Source organism: Punica granatum, chromosome 4 (assembly GCF_007655135.1).
Source record: "Punica granatum isolate Tunisia-2019 chromosome 4, ASM765513v2, whole genome shotgun sequence".
Taxonomy (NCBI): Eukaryota; Viridiplantae; Streptophyta; class Magnoliopsida; order Myrtales; family Lythraceae; genus Punica; species Punica granatum.
Window position 1 is genome coordinate 4,284,811 of NC_045130.1, and position 20,654 is coordinate 4,305,464.

General features: G+C 35.0%; 2 protein-coding genes across 7 annotated transcripts; both read left to right on the forward strand.

Annotated features, from left to right (window-relative positions):
- Positions 1 to 3,685: 3,685 nt before the first annotated feature.
- On the forward strand, positions 3,686 to 5,549 carry LOC116202809. Of its 4 annotated transcripts, none has more exons than XM_031534425.1 (5): positions 3,686 to 4,094; positions 4,188 to 4,291; positions 4,390 to 4,561; positions 4,638 to 4,766; positions 4,880 to 5,549. In XM_031534425.1, exons 1-5 carry the CDS (start codon positions 3,921 to 3,923, stop codon positions 5,357 to 5,359), a joined length of 1,059 nt encoding a protein of 352 aa, XP_031390285.1. In that variant the 5' UTR covers positions 3,686 to 3,920; the 3' UTR covers positions 5,360 to 5,549. The 4 variants fall into 4 exon arrangements, with proteins under 4 accessions (XP_031390285.1, XP_031390284.1, XP_031390287.1 ...); XM_031534424.1 differs by having other exon boundaries at positions 3,688 to 4,094; positions 4,874 to 5,549; XM_031534427.1 differs by having other exon boundaries at positions 3,688 to 4,094; positions 4,656 to 4,766.
- Positions 5,550 to 11,003: 5,454 nt separating this feature from the next.
- LOC116202959 lies at positions 11,004 to 11,814 on the forward strand. Of its 3 annotated transcripts, none has more exons than XR_004156177.1 (2): positions 11,004 to 11,351; positions 11,477 to 11,814. XR_004156177.1 is itself a non-coding variant. In XM_031534598.1 (2 exons), exons 1-2 carry the CDS (start codon positions 11,008 to 11,010, stop codon positions 11,537 to 11,539), a joined length of 288 nt encoding a protein of 95 aa, XP_031390458.1. In that variant the 5' UTR covers positions 11,004 to 11,007; the 3' UTR covers positions 11,540 to 11,814. The 3 variants fall into 3 exon arrangements, 2 of the variants coding, with proteins under 2 accessions (XP_031390458.1, XP_031390457.1); XM_031534598.1 differs by having other exon boundaries at positions 11,004 to 11,232; XM_031534597.1 differs by having other exon boundaries at positions 11,004 to 11,164.
- Positions 11,815 to 20,654: the final 8,840 nt, after the last annotated feature.

Sequence of the window (20,654 nt, forward strand, 5' to 3'; positions counted from 1 at the left end):
TTCTTATGTCAAAATATGATCTTGAAGTTTTCGATTAAACGAGCATGCGATAAAAAATTGATTTTTACCGTAATTAATTTTTCAGCTGTGCACGTGCTCGGTTTTCTAACACCACTTGCTACACCTAGCAGTCGCGGTTTTCGTTGGACTTGGACCATGGGCGCTCAGATGATAGAAGCATGAAAACAACGCTTGGGAGTCCCATACGATGGCAAGTTATTCATCTTCGGAGGCACTAGATGGCAAGTTATTCATCTTCGGAGGCACTAGAAGACCGCTGCGATCTGTTCGGCCACGAATTCCCCTCTCCTACGTCTGAATTCCGAGTCCTCCGGAGGAACTTCATTCCTTTGGGCGGCAGCACCCTTTTGATATTTACCGATGAAGCTGCTTGTCGGTCCATCTAATGACTTGTCTTCCAAGAGAGTGACAGTGTCCGGGCAGGTGCAGGGCTTGAAGAAGAATGAGGTGGTAACCCATGCTTTCTGGCAGTGCTGCTCGGTCGAGGACACAGCTGTATGACCATCAGCATCTTCATGAAACTAATAGATCTAACAGAACTGTAGAGACGGGCATGTAACGTACAAACCGTGATATCCACCTTTAAATTATGACGAGATCCTCCCTTCCCGTCTTCATCATACACACACATATTTATAGACCTCACCAAATGCTGGACCGTTCCATTTTGGAACATCGTACCGCTTGTATTGACTCGCAGTCTATCAATCACATCCCTCATGCTTTAAGATCATGTAATATCTACGATATACCACTATAAAGAATATCTTGAGTGGGCGTGGAATGTTACATATTGGGATTCTTCTATTAGCTTTTAATTAATGTGATCGATTGATATCTTGACCGTATGCATTAGCCAACAACGTCAGGGCAATGATGAATGTACGTACCCAAAAATCTCCAATGAAAATTCTGTCCGAAAAGAGGATCATCTTACCGGTAAGAACTTTTCCATGTCGGAGGTGTCAAATGAAGTATCTAAATCAATTGCGACGTCTAATTAAATCTCCAGGTCGACAATATAATTCACATAAAGTTGCCTTGTCTCAATTAGAATTCCATGAAATTGGATTTGTTTGTCTGTGTACCTGCTGCTGTCGGGCTGCATTTGGTCGTGTGGCTTGGACAAGATATAAAGGGATTGAAAATCCCATGAATATCAAATAATCCAATCACTTGTTTGATACATGTCAAGGCATAAAATTAGGATATGAAACCGAAATGACCAAGATACCCCTAAATAATTGAACTATACACTATTAATCGAGGAGATGAGAAAGGAGACTCTGTAAAATAAAACAATCATCCTCGATCAGGAACTGACGACGAGGTTGTCGATTCAATTCTCCTTCACTATTCTTCACTATCATCCTACTACCGTCTATGCACATGGGCCTCTTTCGCCGAACAAAAAGACTACTAACCACAAATGAAACACAGATAAAAATTGTATTGATTCACAGCCGGTTGTTCCATCAATGTTAATTAGTTCATCAAATCATATACAAGCAGGATCGGAGGATTATACAGTGGATGTTTGGAAATTATTAAAGTAATTAAGCTTTCAAGAGACAAGGGATAAAGGTGTTCAAAGATTTTGTTGGTGAAGAATGTCATCCTTGGCGGAAAGGCCGCTAGAAATGATAGCGCCCTTCTTGTCTTGCAGAGTATTTTGAAGTTGGATTCTCTTGGCCACAGTTAAATTCCAGTCACCATTATTGAGAGTTAGAATACCATACGAAAATATTGAATAGAGAACTATAAAGGTCATTTGTTATATTAATTAGTATAAAATGAAATAGAATAGGATGAGTTTTATAAAGAGAGATTATTTTGTCATGCTCTTTTTTTTGTGTTGAGTTAGAACAAGTAAAGAAGTGTAATTAAAAAAATGATATGCATATATTTAGATATAAAAGCTTGAAAGAAAATATATAGTATTTGGATGAAAATTAGTTGGAATGATGGAATGAGTATTACTTAAATTTATGAACGAACAAGCATTCCATCAAAGTTAGAGGAAAATGCCATCAAAATGGAGTGAAAGGATGAGATACTCATTCCATTCCTTGGACATTTTTATTCCGGTGTACCAAGCTCGTAACGCAAGGGACTTAAGTACCATCTCATATTAATTTGAAATATTTGATTGGATATAAACCCATCAACATATAGATCCACTTGAAATTTCACTTGGTATTAGAGACGTTTCCATGTGCCCATGTGAGCTCACGTCACGCCAGGTTCGAATGTGAAACTTGTGATTGTCAAAGCATAGTTTGGAAGTGGAAGCTATCTCACAACCGATTGTTCCCCCTTGCTCGAGTGCGGAAAAGAAAGTTTGCCTTGTAATCAATTATCTGTCATCATCCGAATGGGATGAATTAAATTAAGAGCCACTAGTTTAAAAGAGACTTTGCTATCACCAACAATCAGTTCAAGCTTTTGAATTAGAATAAGCCCAACAACTTAAAAATCTCTTGTGAAAATTTCACAGATCGCGTTTTATACTTCGATGACGAGACGGTTGAACATTTCATTTGAGATCACATTTAATATGGCTACGAAATTTCAGTTCTATTCTTTTATCTCAAACGTATAGTATGACTTGGCCTCAAGTATAGAAAGCGTTTATTATGCACTTCTAACATTTCATCAAAGTCTCATTCACGTGATTGTATCAAAGTCAATCAATTATCCACACGTTTGAAGGTGGAGAGACAAATTTTCATCTAGACTATAACTGCTTCTTTTACACTGATTATTGATTGAGTTTATACACGGTCGTGCCTATATAATATACTCGTTGAATATTTTCTCAAATTAGTCTCATGAATAATAATTATCGTCTGCGAAGTTGATTTGTATGCTTTCTTCCTTGGTGTAATGTCGACTCCAAGCATCGACGACTCTTCCATACTGAATCATGGAGGAAAATCAGTACTGTTATGAACTTCACGCGGACAGCTCTGAAATGTTCAATGAAACCTACAGAACGATTATTCCTCAATTTTTAGTAAAAGACTGTTAAATCATTATTCAATAGGTCGTTGAATCCCTCACTATTCAAATAGGTATACACGTACCCTTTTATAATGAGGAAAAACAGTATCGGTAAAATCACGGGGACTAATGGTCAAATCAAATGTGGACTAATATTAATTAGACCAGTTATTAATTAATTAATTTGATTGAGAAATTTCTAAGCAAAGGACAACGAGGTTTGAAATTTATATGCAATCAATATTCAACTTCCGTATAGCCATCGAACTCACCTCTTCTTGCCCAATAGAAGAAGCCGTCGTGCACTGCTTAATCACTGATCTCTTGGGGATGGACAATTACAAGGAGTGATTTATACAAAAAAATAAAAAAAATAATAAAAAAGAGTTCCTTACTATTTAGTTTAAATTCTCATAAATGATCGATTCACTGATATAAATGTACAAAAATCCTCGTCAACATGATGTACAAAGTTCCCTGATAACAATCACCTTTGGTCCGGTATCGTGGTGCTGTGCTTTGTTTCTGAGCTATTATACACATTTGTCGCGGCAACACGTTGTAAAAATAATGATAATGATAATATAGATGGAGCTTCCGTACTTAATTTCTTCTTCTAGAAATGATAAATGTACATATATATGAAAATCATCAGAAGATTGACCAGGTTTTGTACGAGTTGGCCACCGGCCAACGAACTTTGCATCCTTCAAAGGATGACATTTGTCTAGTCCAGTCCATTTCTAGGCAAATATATATGTGTATGTATGCACACAGTTCCATGTGAACATTGTATAGCCTGACAAGAGAAACTCCCGCTGAATCTTGTACATCAAGAAAGGCAGGAGTTTCTTCTGTTGTTTCAGGCGAGGAGACGGGACAGAGGTCGACAGACAATGGGTGTCCTGCTAGGAAGGAGAAGCAGAACGTCGAAGATCAAGAAGCTCTCCAAGCTCGCCATTTCTAGGATCGCGATCCTCAAGAGGCAGCGTGAAGTCCGTGCTTCTCATGCACGATCGGATGTGATCGAGCTCCTGAACCTGGGACACCAAGAACGCGCACTCCTTCGGGTCTGCTTCTGTTATCGCCGGATAAATATGTCAGTCTTTATCTATGTTTGCTTCTATATGTCCTCATGCTCGATAATGGATGTTTCCTGACAGGTCGAGGTCATGATTAAGGAGCAGAACATGCTGGACGTGTTCTCGATGGTAGAAGCTTACTGCCACATCCTCGTGCAAAAGATCGGCCTCACAAAGAAGCACAAGTAGGTTTCTGATTAGCCTTACAAACTCCTATTGACTAAGCAAAATCAGGAGAAGTCTCACCCTTTACTTGTGTTTATGATTAATTCGGAATTTGCAGGCAAATTCCCGATGAGCTGAGAGAAGCTTTTGCAACCTTAAGTTTTGCCGCATCAAGGTGCGGGGAGCTCCCGGAGCTACTAGAGCTCCGGAGGATCATCGCAAGCAACTACAGCAACGAGTTTACAGCTCATGCAGTTGAGCTGCCCAATAACTGTGGAGTGAATCCCAAGGTAAAGAGGAATCGATGTTTTTGCAACATATTTAATGATAGTTTATCGCATCAATGGATCCAGCTGAAGGCGCTAGTTAATGCATGCCTCTCAGATTATACAGAAGCTTTCGCAAAGACTACCGGACTTGGGAAGTAGATTGATGGCCCTGAAAGAAATTGCTACGCAGAATGGGATGTCTCTGCAGTTGGAAAACACAAATGAGGTAATGTTCGTTTTCTAACAGGCCGACGACGCTTGCATTGAAAAAGATTGCCAAACATTATATTCGTCTTTTAAGAAGTGATGAGATCATATTATGCCTATGACCAGCTGCAGGAGAAAGCCCAAGAAGTCGGTCACCAGCATGAGCAACCCGAGCCGATGGTAGCTAATGAGGAGATGGGTTCTAAACACGAGATCTGCTACATCCCTATACAAGAAGAAGCCAAGGAGGACGAGCAGAAGTTCCAAGGATCGGGGAGTCCAAAGCAGAAATACAGGGACGTAGCCGGTGCAGCTGAGGAGGCATTCAAATCGGCAGCTTATGCAGCAGAAGCTGCAAGGGCTGCCGTTACTCTGTCGAGGTCCGGATCAGATGGTCTTGATCATCATGATGATCGTGGCAGTTCCCCTCCTCAAACAGGAAATATTTCGGACGGCGAATTACATCGGACAGGAGAATGCACATCAGTAGCAGATCAATTCGTCTTGGATGGAAAACAAAATTTTGTTCATCGCATTTCCAGGGATTGGATGCAGCCGATTTCTAAGATCGGGACTGGCGATGCATACTATGGGAGAAAGATCAAGGTTTGAAAACGGAGTCCATGAATATCCGGTCTGATAGAACTCATTTTTTGGTTCATTAGTACAGCATACTTGTTTCTATTTAATTGCTTTCGAATATCATTGGTATACTAGTCCTTAGTTTTCACCAGCAGAACTTCCGTATGCGGCCTTTTATGCAAAGAGCTTTATCAGAGAGAGAAAATATTGTTCCAAACAAGCAATTTCCGACAGTATTATGTTTAAGGACTCGTACAAGGAGGTGCACTAAGAATGCACACATTAAAAACTCCAGAACAAGGACTGAAACTGCAGCGGCGGAAACAGGGTAAAGAACCCAAATCGCCCCTGTTTCACGCTACTAGAATTATACAAAAAAAACTCTCAGTTCTCAGTAGTTTTATAGAGAACCAACGGGAGAAATGATAACCCTTTGTTCATGGGTAAGACTTAACATTGGAGGAAGAATGGGAAAAATTCTCCGAACTTTCCCTTCAGTATTTGCAACTCATTCACTTACTCAGGAAGGGAGAGTCGACTCAAAGATTGGTCATCGAAATAGAGGAACACTGTTGAGCATTAGAACTGATGACTGGGGACTGTCTAGAAATCTATTACCTGATTACTGATCTCATTTCAATTGCCATAAATTGCACTAGCAATGAAAAACTTATAGCTGCTTATATGATTAGTGATGCTTTTTACGGGACGGAGCATAGTATTTGAAAGATCTTTTCACGTTGCTTCGAGACAGGATGTCCATTTTTTCTGATTGAGCGTGTGTATATATCCTGATCCGCCGAAGCTGGACAGAACACGGATCTCGTGAAGAAGGCATATTAAAAGAATAGACAGGATGTATTTCACATTTTTGGCTTGCAATCCTGATCTGCAATTCTTATGCCCCATAAAATAGCTGCTGTGGATGCACATAGCCGCCGTGATTGACTGGCCACCTTATATGACCAACCGTCCATCTTCAATCCCGGTTCTTCATCAAGGCTGTCTACGATCTCCATGCTCTTGGTTGTGTATCAGTCCTGGATTAGTACAACTCCTGTTGCGAATAAAACGGAATATTTAGAATAGACTAAAAAATTGATAATTTCACTCTACTCCTTTTCCGTGCTCAGGCAACTCCACTTTACTATATTCTTCCCGTGCTCAAGCAAGATGGGACTAACACGAGACGCATTTCTGATGCCCTCGACATTGGGCTTGGCGTGGTGTGAGTCTACGTAGGCCTACAGAAGTATAACTCGCTCTAATATCACAAATTTTCGTCAAGCTTATACGAGTTTAGGTTTATATCCACTTAAAAACTTAAACCGTAAAATGGTGGAATTCAAACCACATATAAATCCATGGTTTGCTGCTTAAGTCTCCAATGTGGGATTAGTACTCCCGACATATAAAGGCAAAGTTGCTTGTGGCCGGCGTCTAGACTTGATGTGAAAGTCTCCCACAGATTTACGTTCCATCAAGTGTCAAATAATTTAGCATGAATGGCTAGCACGCTGATGGTCTTTCCATTTCGCAATTACGAAATCTGATGGCAATATTAACTATCTTGTTAAGATCCTGCGTTTAATTTCATACATTTTAGCATGCAATACATATATAGGAGTCTCCCTACTCGTCATATTTTAAAATTTTTAGTGGGCATCATTTAAAGTAGTGACGCACGCCTTCATCTGGTAATTAAGAGATTTCAAATTCGATATTCATTGGGGATCATATGCACCTCTTTATTAACTATTATGATTTCTATTTTATTATATTAGGCCCGTGAGCCTCTTTATATAGCCTAAAAGAATTTTCAGTGGGCATATAAGTGGTTGAAATAATCTCCAACCCTCACTTGAGTGTGAAAAAGGAATGGTCACCTCATAGTCAATTGTTCCACGTGAGGGTGAATATTTAGAGTTGTTGTCCCACCTTGAAAGAATAAAAAGGAATCCTTGAATTTATGAGTGATCATATACGACAATCTATTAGTTCGAGATTTTATATTAAGCTAAATAGACATACAGTGAAATTTCCACGTAATAAACTCCGGTATAAATTTTACACACGCATATATTTATATTACTATATATATATATAATTAAGTAAAGTATGACTCGCGCTACGTGCGGAATAAACATAACTTTGATTTATAAAATTTTATCCGTATTACAGGTGGTGTTATGTAATCTTATTAAGTGGTTTTAGTTTTAAAATATTGATTATATCCTTATTATGGGTCATGTGTTGTATTTATAGTTGTTTTAATTTTTAAAAGTAAAACATAAGTAGATTTACTATTTAAATAAGATTCTTTTTAAAAATATTGATTTATTAAGTAACAAAAAAAGGAGATAAGTTGAGAAATGGCCAAAAAGAAATTCAATGTAAAGGGCGCGCGTGCTGCGTGGAGAGAAGAGAGAGGAGAGAGAGATGGAACGGAGAGAGAAAAGTGGAAGAAGTAAGGTTGGTTATGGGAGTAAGTAATCAAATCTCCCAGTTTAACATTTCATTGAGGGGCTCTTATTTAATGATTTTATAAGCAAATGGTAATTGTGGAAATATAAAATTACACCATAGAGATTTTCTTCAGTATAATTATAATAATAAATAACTTTATGATCAAGAAAAAATAATATTGACTGAAAAATAATAATAGATAATTGCATTAATGATTTCAAACTTCTAATGATTTAAAAAAAAAGACATGATCTCTGAAATTGAAAGCCTTTTTTTTTTGGGGGGTTAAATAATATATAATAATAATTGAGAAAAGTTGGCAATCTTATAATGTAGGGGATGATGTGATTGTCAAGATACTCCGGCCGGTGGGCTCGGAATGAATAAAGAGATAAATAAATGACTAATGACGTTGATAAATTGATGTGGGGCACATTGGAATGCAAAGGGCACGTGAAGTGGAGCACGGCCGCATGGTCTTCCACGATATGTATGTCTATCGCATGTCAGTTTGTGTTATCATCCATCACATACTTACGTTCCCCACAACAAATCGTAGGCCCGCATATTGATGCCGTCCCAATAATGTTTTACTCATGGAAAAGGAATTCTCCTACTTTGGATGGATCATTGAAGTTTGAAAGTGATATTTTATCCTTTTCTTCTCTCTCTCTTTTTTTTTTTTTTTTCATTTGGTGAAGAAGAGACAGTTCATCTTAGACCCAGAAATGTTTTGTGGAGGCAAATAGAAGAGTCATCAAATGGAAACCCTAAAATGGAGAAGTCAACAGATGTCAAGGACGAGACATGATCTATTTAAATATTAACTGTATAAAAAAATGAATTAATATGTATCATCATTTATTTATTTTACTCAAAAGGTGCCAGAATTCTCGTAAGTAAATCAACCGTAAATATTGAATATTGGTTACAAGGGATACTGATGGAATAAAGACAAAGTGATAAAAGTTCTTATAACTAACAAAAAAGTACAAGGAGTCGCACCATGAGAATGGAACCTATAACCTCTTGGTTGATAGAAGAGTATAGAGATCGCAATTACTTATTGAAAAAAATTATTCAATTACTTATTAGACAAGTTAAATATCATGTATAAAACTTGGTTGTTTTCGGAGTAACTGGAGAGAGTATGATTTGAATTCTATATTCTCACGACTGCGATTCGTTGTCGTTTTTTTATTATATTTTTAATAAATTCATTTTACTTATAATATATTCTATTCGACTTTTGATAAATAAATAAACGAAAACAGTTAGTGCGTTCACATTGCTATTTCATCCTATTAGGCAAATAAATTCTTAACGATGAAGGAAATAGTAAAATTATAAAGTAATACAATAATAAATACATTACTTAACGATGAAGTAAATACTAATATTATAAAATAATACATTAATATATACGTTTACTTAACGATGAATTAAATAATATTAATATGCATGTTTATTTTTCTGTAAGTTTTACAACAAATTAATTTTCATGAATTTCATTGTAAAATTAATTGGTAGCATACTCGATCAAGCGGGCGATTTTCTCTCGTACTAAGTACCTCATTCTATCCTTTCGGGGCAAATATTCGGATCTATTATGACTTATCTTTTATGATTTAGGATAGTATGGGTTCATATGGATTCTATACTACCCATGCTTACATTTTTTCTATATGTTTTACAGGAAAAAATAATAAACTTTAATTAATTTTGTCACATTTATTTAGTTGAAAGTTAAATAATGTATAAGTTTCAAATTATTTTAAATAAATTACTAGGTGCGTTTGGTTTCAGAGTTAATGTAACTTTAATTTTGATTTTGATTTTGATTTTGATTGTGAAAAAGGACAAATGAGATTGTATTATAAATTTGACTTGGGAAACGTGTATTTTTGTTGTATAGTGAGTAGAGTTAAAATCAAAATCATGATTTTAAAATCAAACTCTGAAACCAAACGAGCCTAAATGTGTTGTTTTTTTTATGCTTACCAAGCACATGTTAATTCTGATATTATTCAAGAAGAATGATTACTAGCTTCATTAATTGTTTCAATCTAATTTTTACCGACTACAAAACATTAGTTGTCCCATTAATTTAGAAATAATTGATCTCACATAATTTTTTCCCATTAACTATTCTATATTAGCTTAAATGCCATAATAAAAAACTTTTATAATAACATCATTAATAACCGTGCATAGCTCGGGCCATCACCCTAGTATATGATATATGAAATCCCTCCTATTATTATCTTCTGCTGAAAAAAATGACCCAATTCAGAATTCAATTGGAAAGCTCAGTTTTCTTTCCCTTCCTCTGTTTTCTTTTTCTTTTCGGTTTTGTCATAAAAAAATTCTCCTTTCAATTTTGGTTAATTTATTAGTTCATGGTTATGACTTTTTCTCACGTATTTTTCGATCCTAAGAGATTTTATATTTTCCTTCTAATATTATTTGTCATGATTAATTTGATTTTTGTTATTCTCAATCAAATTTGTAATTTTAATTGGTTAATATTTAGGGTAATAACCTCAGAAAATCATGAATTTCCGATCATGCTTAAAAAAAGAAAAAGAATTCTCGATCATGATTTTAATTTCGTTGTTCCTATCCCCGTAATTTGAGGACGTGGCAGCCGAGGATCTAAGGACCTTTCTGCATGATTTTCTATATTTTTAGTTAACGTATTGAATTTATTATTTTTATTTTTAAATTTTTCTTGATATAGCAGTCGCATCAGCAAATTTCAAGAAATCCAAGTTTTAAAATCATAATCATAGTACGTGATTTTACGGTAAAAAAACTACGTAATAGATCTGAGACCCCCGAAAGTTAATAATTTTTTAAGGTAATTCACTATAATATTTATTAATTCTTCTTCTGTCATATGTTAGGCAAAACCTGAAGAGGTCGAGGAGCAAGAGAGACATGTTTTTATAATGGTAACAAATATATTTTGGAAAATTCTTGAATATTAATTTTGTAAATTGACGAGATAAAAGATAGAGATAGAAAGTCGATATATGGAGTAGAAAAATAATGTTGTAGAACCATGACAAAACACAGTCAGCAATATACTAGTAGTACTATATGCCACAGAAAAAAGAAAAAAATGGAACAACACGTATTTTAATTTTTTCTTATTATTCACCAAAAAAAAGTTCTTATAATATATAAAAATTATGTTTATGTCTAAGCCAATGCCAGATGACCAGGCCAAACTCCTATATATTGAAGCCAGGTATCAGAAGAGAGACACAAACGCTTCTCCTCAACTTGCCAGAGCTTCTCCCATGGCGACCTTTACCTCTGGTTATGCAGCTGCTGATGATAACAGGTTTCGTTATAGATCTAGAGGTAATCGTGGTGGTAGCGTCAGTCGAATTGTAACTTCTTCCTCTCACAGTTCGGGAACATGGAGCTCGGTAACCTGCTATTTTCTAGTCAGTTCTATTTTCGAGGAATCTGATTCTACGGTCACTTTGAGTGTCGATTTAAGTTAAACAACCGACTGGGGATGCACGATAACTTTTTTTTTTTTCCAGTAAGTCATAGGATTGCTTTGATCATTACTTTGTCAATTCAGAGCTATTGATACCCCAAAAAAAATGTAGTTATTCACTAATTAATTCTCTAACTAACTGTATTTCATCTTTGTGTCCTTCGCAGGAAGCTCCCAAAGGTGTGATGACAAAAGATGTGTTCACGGATTCCCCCCAAAAGATGTGTTAATGGAACACTCATTTGAGCAAGATTACTACACTGCCTCGTCCTCGGACCTTCATCATGGCCCAGGACGATGGACGATTCTCCCTCGTATATCATGGAACGGAGAGAAGCATGTCGATTAGTGGAGCTGATATCGTTGTTTGATGTATGAACTAATAGATCGTATTAAATAAGTCTATATTCAAATAATTTTTTTATATATATAATGAAGATCCATGGAGTACATGAATAGAAATGCGAATAGATGGACACGAAAAGTCCCATTGAGAATGATCCAATTCGAAACCTCTCTTGATTCTGAGATGATTACTTGAGCGTCACTAATACGTAATAGATACACCATGAGGCGGTCTCACAAGCCAATAAGAATTTACCAATATTTATTGATTTTTATAAATATTAGAAAACAAAAATATTGTTGACGACAATAAATTTTTTTTTTTTTATGTATCTATTGCCACAATATCATGTGATATAGCAGTTATACACCATACCTTTTCCTCTCCTACATATATAGGATCAATGCCCAACAAATTAAGGAAGCCGAGAAATTAAGGAAAGAATGGTGGATGCTCCCATGCTTTCTTGGTCGTGTGGTCGTCCATCAGACCGATATATATATATATATATATATATTCTTTTAGTAAGCTAACCGGAGCCACAACTCAATTGAAGGAAAAGCAACAGAAATAAAGAAAAGATTACATCAAACAAAAGCGAGGTAAGAAAATCCAATAGTGTCATCAAAGACTAGCAAGACAGTACAGGTTGAAGGGCTGGAGAAAAAGTGAGAACTAAGTGGCAATTGCATTGGCCAAACAAGCTATCCAGTCAGCACAATCATTCTCATCCCTGAAGGTGTGATGAATCTCAACAGTCCAACTTTGTTGTAGCAGAGCTTTAATAGCATATCGAGGCTAGCAACCTGCGAAGTACCCCTGGTATTTGCCTTGATAAGCTCGTCTACCGTCTCCGTGGCGACCTCCAAAATGATCTTGCCATAGCCAAGGTCTTAAACATGTCTTATGTTTGTAAATATACAAATATATAGATGAACTTATCTATTTATTTTTCGATAAATATTTTATTAATGTGAATTAATTATATATATTTACCAATATTTAATAGGGTGAGAGTGAAGTGTGTGTATATATAATTATATTTTATTTATAAATATATAGAAGAACTTATTTACTATTTTATTTAATGTGAATTAACTATATATGTTTTACCAATTTAATTCCTATTTATTAACCGATTGAGAATGAAGTATATATATACATATAGAGATGCACTAACTTAATTTTTGATAAATATAATATATATTTATTATTACACATCTACTTATTACATTTCGGTCAAGTTATATGTAGATCAAGAAACTTTGAGTTATTATAGTCTGCAAATTAGGATCTTTGGAAGTTCAATTTTAATTTTTTACAAAAGGAATCTCATGAATCTAGTAAAAGGAATGATAATGTTAAATAAAAGGGCATAAGAGTTTCCACTAATATAAATCAAATTGAAAAACTTATTTATACGTGAGAGCATTTGTCTCTATACGACATTGCATATTTCTCTACAAAGTAGAATTTATTTAAAATTAAAATGTCAAAAGCTTGACACATTTATTATTACCCACTTCAGCATTTCATAGACCTATTTACAAGGTTATTTGGTAGCTGAATTTATTTGAAATAATAACATAATGGAAAGAACATTGGAATCTCTTAGAGAGAACTTCCATCCTGGGCTAACATTGTAACCTAGGATTTATTTAAACATACTAGGAAGGGATAAACCCTAGATAATAATAAGTCTATGCAACTTTATATAATTTTTCCTTTTATTATAATGAAGGCTCTTTGGACATGGCACGAGACAAGGAAAACAAGATAAAGGGATACGATTATTTACTAGTAAAAATCGAATCCGGAATATATTAATTCAAAATCGATGCCTTGTGTCAATACATTAAACCTTCTACTTCTCAGTGTTCATGAATTTATGGGAGTTGAATGATGCATATATTATTCTTTCAATTACTTTATTATTTTTGTTTTTGGATCTTTTGTTTTGTTTTTAGTCTCAAACAAATTGCGGCAGGGAGCGAGGGAAGTAAATAAATTTAGATATCTAAATTATATTACTTATTCTAATCGATCTACATCTCTCTCTCTCTCTGTGTATGTATACATACATATATATATATATATATATATATTGTGAACCAAGTACAAATTAAACTAAACCAAGGCCGGGGTAGACACCCCGAGGATAGCCTAATTAAACCGTTAGGAATAGAATTCAAAATATGAACACCCAAAGGCTTTTTAAAAAGCCAATCTGGCTAGCTAGTTACACGACTATTCCTTTGGGTAGGTGTGAACAATCTCCACTTCCCAATATCACGTGCAAGATAATCCCGACGTACCAGTCCACGGAAGAGTTACGAAAGTAATTCTTCTTTAGATGCTAAGAGACCAATAGGGGCATTCTCTTCTCTCTTTTTTTTTTCTTTTTTTTTAAACTAAAATTGTGGGAGATATTGCTCTCGTAATTTCGAAAAATCAAGTGTTAAAAGTTATTTGGCCTTCCAATAAATATATTTTCTGAAACTCAAACTTGTGTTCTTCTCATTGCGAGATTAAAAACCTCTTACTACTCATTTAATATTTTGTTGGTGCATTCTCTTCTCTTTTCTTAAAAAAGAAATGCTCTATACAACTTTTTTTCTTTCACAAATTATATTTATTCAATCGCCAAAAAAATTATTTTTGATATTTCTCGTTGAACAATTATATTAGAACAAATTCTAAATTGACATATTAAAGAACTTCATGCAATATTTTGTTTATAAGTTATGATATTTTTCGATAAAATGAATTATGATATTTTTGTTTATGCGATATATATATATATATATATATTCCTTTTATTTTCATGGTGTATTCTAGTTTTGTTATTCTACGATGATATGTTACTCGAGCCTATCTCTATCCGTACAATTGAAATACTCGGCCATCTTACTGGAAACTTGTCGAGTCCCGCGCCTGACCGTCCTGGGGAGCCCACCGTCCAGCTCGGGACCATATAAATTTCCCATGTTATTTAGTGATTGTCACTTCCCACTTGGTACGGAGATGCTGACAGCCGGGATTTAGGAATATGGGGTTGTCAAGAAGACCTAGAAAGGAAGCAAATAAAATATCAGATGCTATATGAATTAAGCATGAATTTATTCTGAAAAATGCATGGTTTTTAGGTTTCCAATGGCAAATCAATTTCACGTAATGTTGCTCAAGTTATACGTAAAATACCACATTATTTCGCATAAGAATATATGTGTCTATATATATATATATTGCAATAAATAATAAAATCATTCTTCTTGTTAAATAGTATTTGAATTTCACTAATTCAACTACAATTGACTATAACCTTTTTCTTTTTAAATTTAGGAGCTCTATTTTTAAGAAAGCGATATACTAGTTGTTTCAAAAAATTACCACCGCCACCATCGTGTGGTAAGCATCTTCAATCTTGTAAGGGAGAGAATACAAGTTCCAACCCCGAGAAACATACTTGTTGCGACAAGGAATAACTTTTAATTCAATCATCTGAAATTGTAAGAGTAATATCTCCAATAATTTTATCTAAAAAAATAATTACCACCTCCTAATGCCCCCATTAATTCAAAACTGAAAAATGAAACTGTACAAGGAGGGACATTTCATTTATGCATAATGTAAGTATCTATCTATATATAATAACATATAAACTTGCATAGATTTAATTTGAGTAATGTCAGTGAGAATATGAAAGCTTATCATACTCTTACCAAATTTGTAATTCTACATAATTTAAATATTATATGTTTACTTTAATCTTTACTAAATTTATTCATCCATACATGTATTTTGTTTATTAGAAAATTTAAAATTTTTAAAAAATACATTATTTAACTGGTAAAAGAAAAAAACGGAATAATCGTTCCTATTACCTTTTCTTTTTGTAATTGATCCCCCTCAATAACTTTCTATAAAAACGTACAAACATATATACTTTTATGTAACGTGAGGAAAAATACAAAAGGCTTTCGTACTCTCGCAAAATTTTCTAATTCTACATAATTTTAATAATTTATTATATTATGTTATATATTCATTTAATTTTTACCAAACAAAATACGAAAAAGAAAAAAAAATAATTTTTTTAAAAAAATATATTGAAATATTACAACATAAAACTTCATTAGTAAATCAGTGAGATGAAATATAAAGGATACACTACAAAATAATTGCCATTTACTGATGGTCGATTTCCATCGGTAAAGTCTTAAAAATCCATCAGTAAAACACGTGTGGTACTATAGTGATGGAAATAGGGAATATACCTACGGTTTTAATGACTGTCAATATAGGAATCGTGGCTATACATCTATTATGACAGTTGAACCGTCACAAAAGTGTAGGCCTACATCTATGGAAATTTCTATCAGTGCATTCTCCAAAATCATCAGTATATTGCCGAGTTTTCTGACGGATTTTCCATCACTATATATTAATTTATAAGACAAATCCACTTACTTTGGCAACCTTCTACTGACGATTCTTCCATCACTATAGTTTGAGTTTACGAATAGACTATCCATAAGTAGATGACTTTTTGGTTTTTGAACATCTAATGATGGATGTTATACAACAGTAAATTACAGGAGCTTAGTAGTCATCTGTATAACTCAAGCAAAGTTAAATATGGGCATTTCTTGAGCTTGTAATCAAATATTAAGCATCAAAATTACAACTATGAAAGCAATAGGACAAAGCTTCTTCAATATTTCAGGTTCTTGCTTGCGCTGTGTGCTAAAAAATTAGGCCCAAGCTACATGCACAGAAGAAGTTTGCAAAGTGTCAAAAGAGGACTTGCTCATGCTGTTTGAAGCTCCTAGATTAGTCCTGAAGGCAATACCAAAGTATTACATAAACTCACTCGGTAACAAAGTTTATAAATACTAAAACAATAAGTCCACACACTTATATAGACCAAATGTGAAGTCAAAAGCTAGTTGAATATTGCTAAGCCTTCAGCTCCATCCTGCAACAATACATAAGAGTATCATGTTCAGCATGAACAAAGAATAATATTATTGCGATCATCTTCCTAACAAATACAATAACGATTTGTTAACAAACTAGATAAAATATTGGTATCATATGGCTAGAAAATATGAACTATTCATTCAAGATATCACTCTTGCTAATTCCCCATATAAAATCCCTCCAATCTTCGCTCTTCAGACCTCAATTCAACTCATAGTTTATAAATACTAAAACAATAAGCGTATTATTAAATCATAGTTTTTCTCCATTTTCCTTCATTTTCTCAACTCCCAAACACCTCTCAACTCCACCTCCAATATCCAAAACCTGAGGCCATCCCTGCCACTTTCAACTAATTATCAAATCATCTTCAACAAGTGAGCAAATCGTACCAATGAAAAGGAACAATGCAAACTAATTAGATGTTTGCTGATATGATCATCACTACCACTACCGAGCCAGAATGCAATTGCCACGAGGCCCTCAAACTTTTTATGAAGTTCTGAAGCATGGATTCTATAAGAAATAAGGAGATAGCTAGCAATCCCATAAAGGTAGAAGAGTGCCCATACAACATAAAGAGGCCATTGAAAGGTGTTGTAACAATGACTTGTCTGCATTCAATAAACTAGACGGAGAGAAACGTAACACTGACTAAATATCTTCAATTAATTAGAGGTATCTTCAAATTCCAACGAAATATTGCAGATATGCTATAGATAAATATAGCATCTTAACTGCAGCCATTATTCATGATTTGCTTAATTGAACTAATATTGATCAACTCTCGTTGACTCAGCTATCCATCTGTACATAAATACAGCTTGCAGGAAAGAATTCTAGATAGAAATAATAGAGGACCCCCTAGAGAATCGATAAGCCAAAGATAGGCCCATTATCGTTTTTCAGGCGCTCTTTATTGCATGTGAAAGACATTCACAATGTTCACCGAAATAGTCTCACGTCGTTTTCGAGCTGCAAATCAATTTCAATTGTTTTAGTTACTAGAAGATCATGAAGTACAAGAGAAACAGTAATGGACAAATATATAAACTCTTTGTCACCATACTTGTCAAGCTGTTTGAGATATAAATGTAGAACAAATTACAAATGCAGAACAAACTACATCTCAGAAAACAATTTGGTATAAAAGAACCAAATTGAGATCCATGGCATTCTGGATTTCAATCATTAAAATGAGCAGAATCATGTCAGCACATAAATCATCATTAATGAAAAGGAAACATGAAAAGTCATGCAAAGTAATGCCAACAACGAATGGAGGAGCTTAGCCGGAAAATGGACATCGAACGTAGCCTTCTGCACATAAACGATCGATTGCCGCAAGAAATCAAAGGACGCTGGTGGTCCCAGTTGCTTTCTTGGGCATCATGTTGTCCGACTGATAAATTATTATTTATTTTTTTGGTGTGAATAACTGATAAATTAAATTAGTTGATGTATACGTGCATGTGGTCGAATGGTTGTTCGCCTCATAAAGAATCCCCGGAGCCAATCTTATCTCCATTTATGGTGGACCGCACGTATTGGAATGTGGATATTGAAAGTCGCATGTTTTGTGCAAAAGAAAAAGAAAAAAGAAAAGAAGTCGCATGCTTTAAAGGTTTAGGAATTCATTTTTTTTTTTGCGTGTACCTTGATATCGAAAGCATAATAGGCTTCAATTAATTCAGTTTGAACTGATCGATTTACTAAGAAGTAAAAATTCTTTCAGCGTAAATTTTTTCATTCACCAAAATTCGAATCTAAAATTAATTTAAGGGAAACAAATATCGAATTATTTCTCAACCAATTCACACCGGTGTAAGAATTCATTTAGTGCAATGTAAATAGATGCCTCTCCCCACGCTTTTCACTGGGATGTTTACTGCGTTTCTGAAAGGCTCTCAGGCTCCCGTTACAATAATAAATTCTGAATTATCTTAGTTTTAATTGAAAAACATTAATTATTGCCATTATATATTTTTAATGTTATAAAATGGGATATAATTATTAAAATTACTGAAAATTCTAGATTAATCGTCGACCATGCTTAAAAATATTAATCATGGGTGGTTGCCATATTAAACGTCGATCATAGGATTTCTATAAAACGATTCATCTGTGTGCATGACATAATTTATCGAGGACTGTATGTTCTATATTGTTGCCCATAGATATTTCGGTCTTTGTGCGAACATAACCCAATACCAATATGTAGTGATGAGATGGACGTACCACAAACTGCCCAATCCGATCAGCGTTGATGTTTTCGGAATGAACCTACCAGGCATCTAAACTGGAAAATAAAAATCTTTTAATTTCAGAAAATAAAAGATATTAGTAAATAGAAAAAAATTCGGGATAACGGTGATCGGGATGAGAGAAGCACCCCTGGGGCTCAACATGCGATTATAATTTCGTTAATTTTTAATTTGTTTGGTTCGTTTTTCTTTTTTGTGAAAATTTCTTTTCTTTTTAATTTTGAGTTTATTTCTTTTAATTATCAATAATCTTAAAAGACACTAATTATTTTCATTTTTGACGCTCTTTATTGCTTTCATTTGGTTGAATATTATGTCTCTTCAAAGACTGCTTTGTAAAATCGAATGTCCATGTGTTACTGTATGTACTTAGCAGTGAATATGTAGGGTCGGACATGGATTTGATCCCTAATTCTTTTTACCCTTTGCTGCGAGTAGTTGAAGAGCTCCAGGTGAAGGAATGCAGTGTTCCTCGTCTGTGTCGAGCCCGAAGGCAACATTGACCCCTGAGTTCCACGAAACAATATTCATAAACCTATGTGTCGAAAGAGACACTGAAGGGGAACGTGCCCACCAGTCCATTTATCTAACACTGGATGGTGGATGAATGTGATCAACTCGTTTCACAGACAAACCGGAGTTCGGTACGACAGGAAGCAATTAAAGAATCATCGAGATAGGAAAAAGGAACAGTGCAATTTTATATGGGACTGATGAATTAGGGGAGCTATGTGACTGATGAGACTGATGAATGTTGGAGCCCTCCTACAAATCATAATACTCATACTGGAGAAAGTTTAGATGAACGAAACTATTATCCGTCTCCTCCCAATCAAGAGGTCCAGAGGACCTCGGAGAGCCACAAAGTATTTATTGATTTATGCGTAGAGCAGACATTCAAAGTGAACAGACCAGCCACACATTTTAATCGGGAACACACCGAACCTCCCTCACAGCAGAGGAGGCTCAATGATTGTTCAGTAACCTCAGTCGGACTTGCAGCAGAACCAGAGATCATGGCAAAGGAAATGAATGGGAGAAACGATCATTTGATAGACGCCATGGAATCGGGTAGTGCTGTGACTGCTCAAAGGAGCGCTGTAATAGGTCTCCCGGTGGAGCAGAGGAAACTCAGTTACATACAGTATCAGGGAATGCATGGAGTGTCTGGATCAGATGGAAGACGTGAATAAGGAAGCAAAGTATATGTGCTTGCATTAGTTAGTATGTCATCATGTATAGTAAATTATGGTTCAATGGCAGAACCTCGTATGACGTTGTGTAGGTGTAAATAGTTTTCATCCGGTATGATCTTGAAATCGTCTCTGCTATATCAGTCCCGCCATTTTATCGAATATTCAAGAGCACACATTCATCAGTAAGATTATGGCTATGCACCTCGAATTGCTTAGCATGACATAATCAAATCATTGAGAAAGTCAGAGCACATAACTGACAATCTTCTTCGATAAGCGATTTGTTTGAATCAGAAAAATGATATACCGTAAACATTTAAAGGTCATAACTAAAGAGGGTCAGTGCGCAACGCAGAAGACCTGTTCACATGATCAACTCGATCTTGCCTTGTTGAACAGGTTCAAAAGATTCTATTGCATTGGGTTTCGGATCTCGAACACCCCCTCCGCTAAACCTGAGTCTGTTGGAGCATCCGCTGGTCCTGCAAGAAAATCTAAAAGCAAAAAAGAGTTGTCAGGAAGATATATAAGCAAGACATAAGATAGCACTGGCAGT

Bases quoted from the DNA above. Each gene is read 5' to 3' on its own strand.
- LOC116202809 (XM_031534424.1), top strand. From the start codon at position 3,921: ATGGGTGTCCTGCTAGGAAGGAGAAGCAGAACGTCGAAGATCAAGAAG. The intron at 4,292-4,389 runs GTAGGTTTCTGA...CGGAATTTGCAG, and splicing joins GGCCTCACAAAGAAGCACAA to GCAAATTCCCGATGAGCTGA. The intron at 4,562-4,637 runs GTAAAGAGGAAT...TGAAGGCGCTAG, and splicing joins ACTGTGGAGTGAATCCCAAG to TTAATGCATGCCTCTCAGAT.
- LOC116202959 (XM_031534597.1), top strand. From the start codon at position 11,008: ATGCCAGATGACCAGGCCAAACTCCTATATATTGAAGCCAGGTATCAG. The intron at 11,165-11,476 runs GTAATCGTGGTG...TGTCCTTCGCAG, and splicing joins GTTTCGTTATAGATCTAGAG to GAAGCTCCCAAAGGTGTGAT.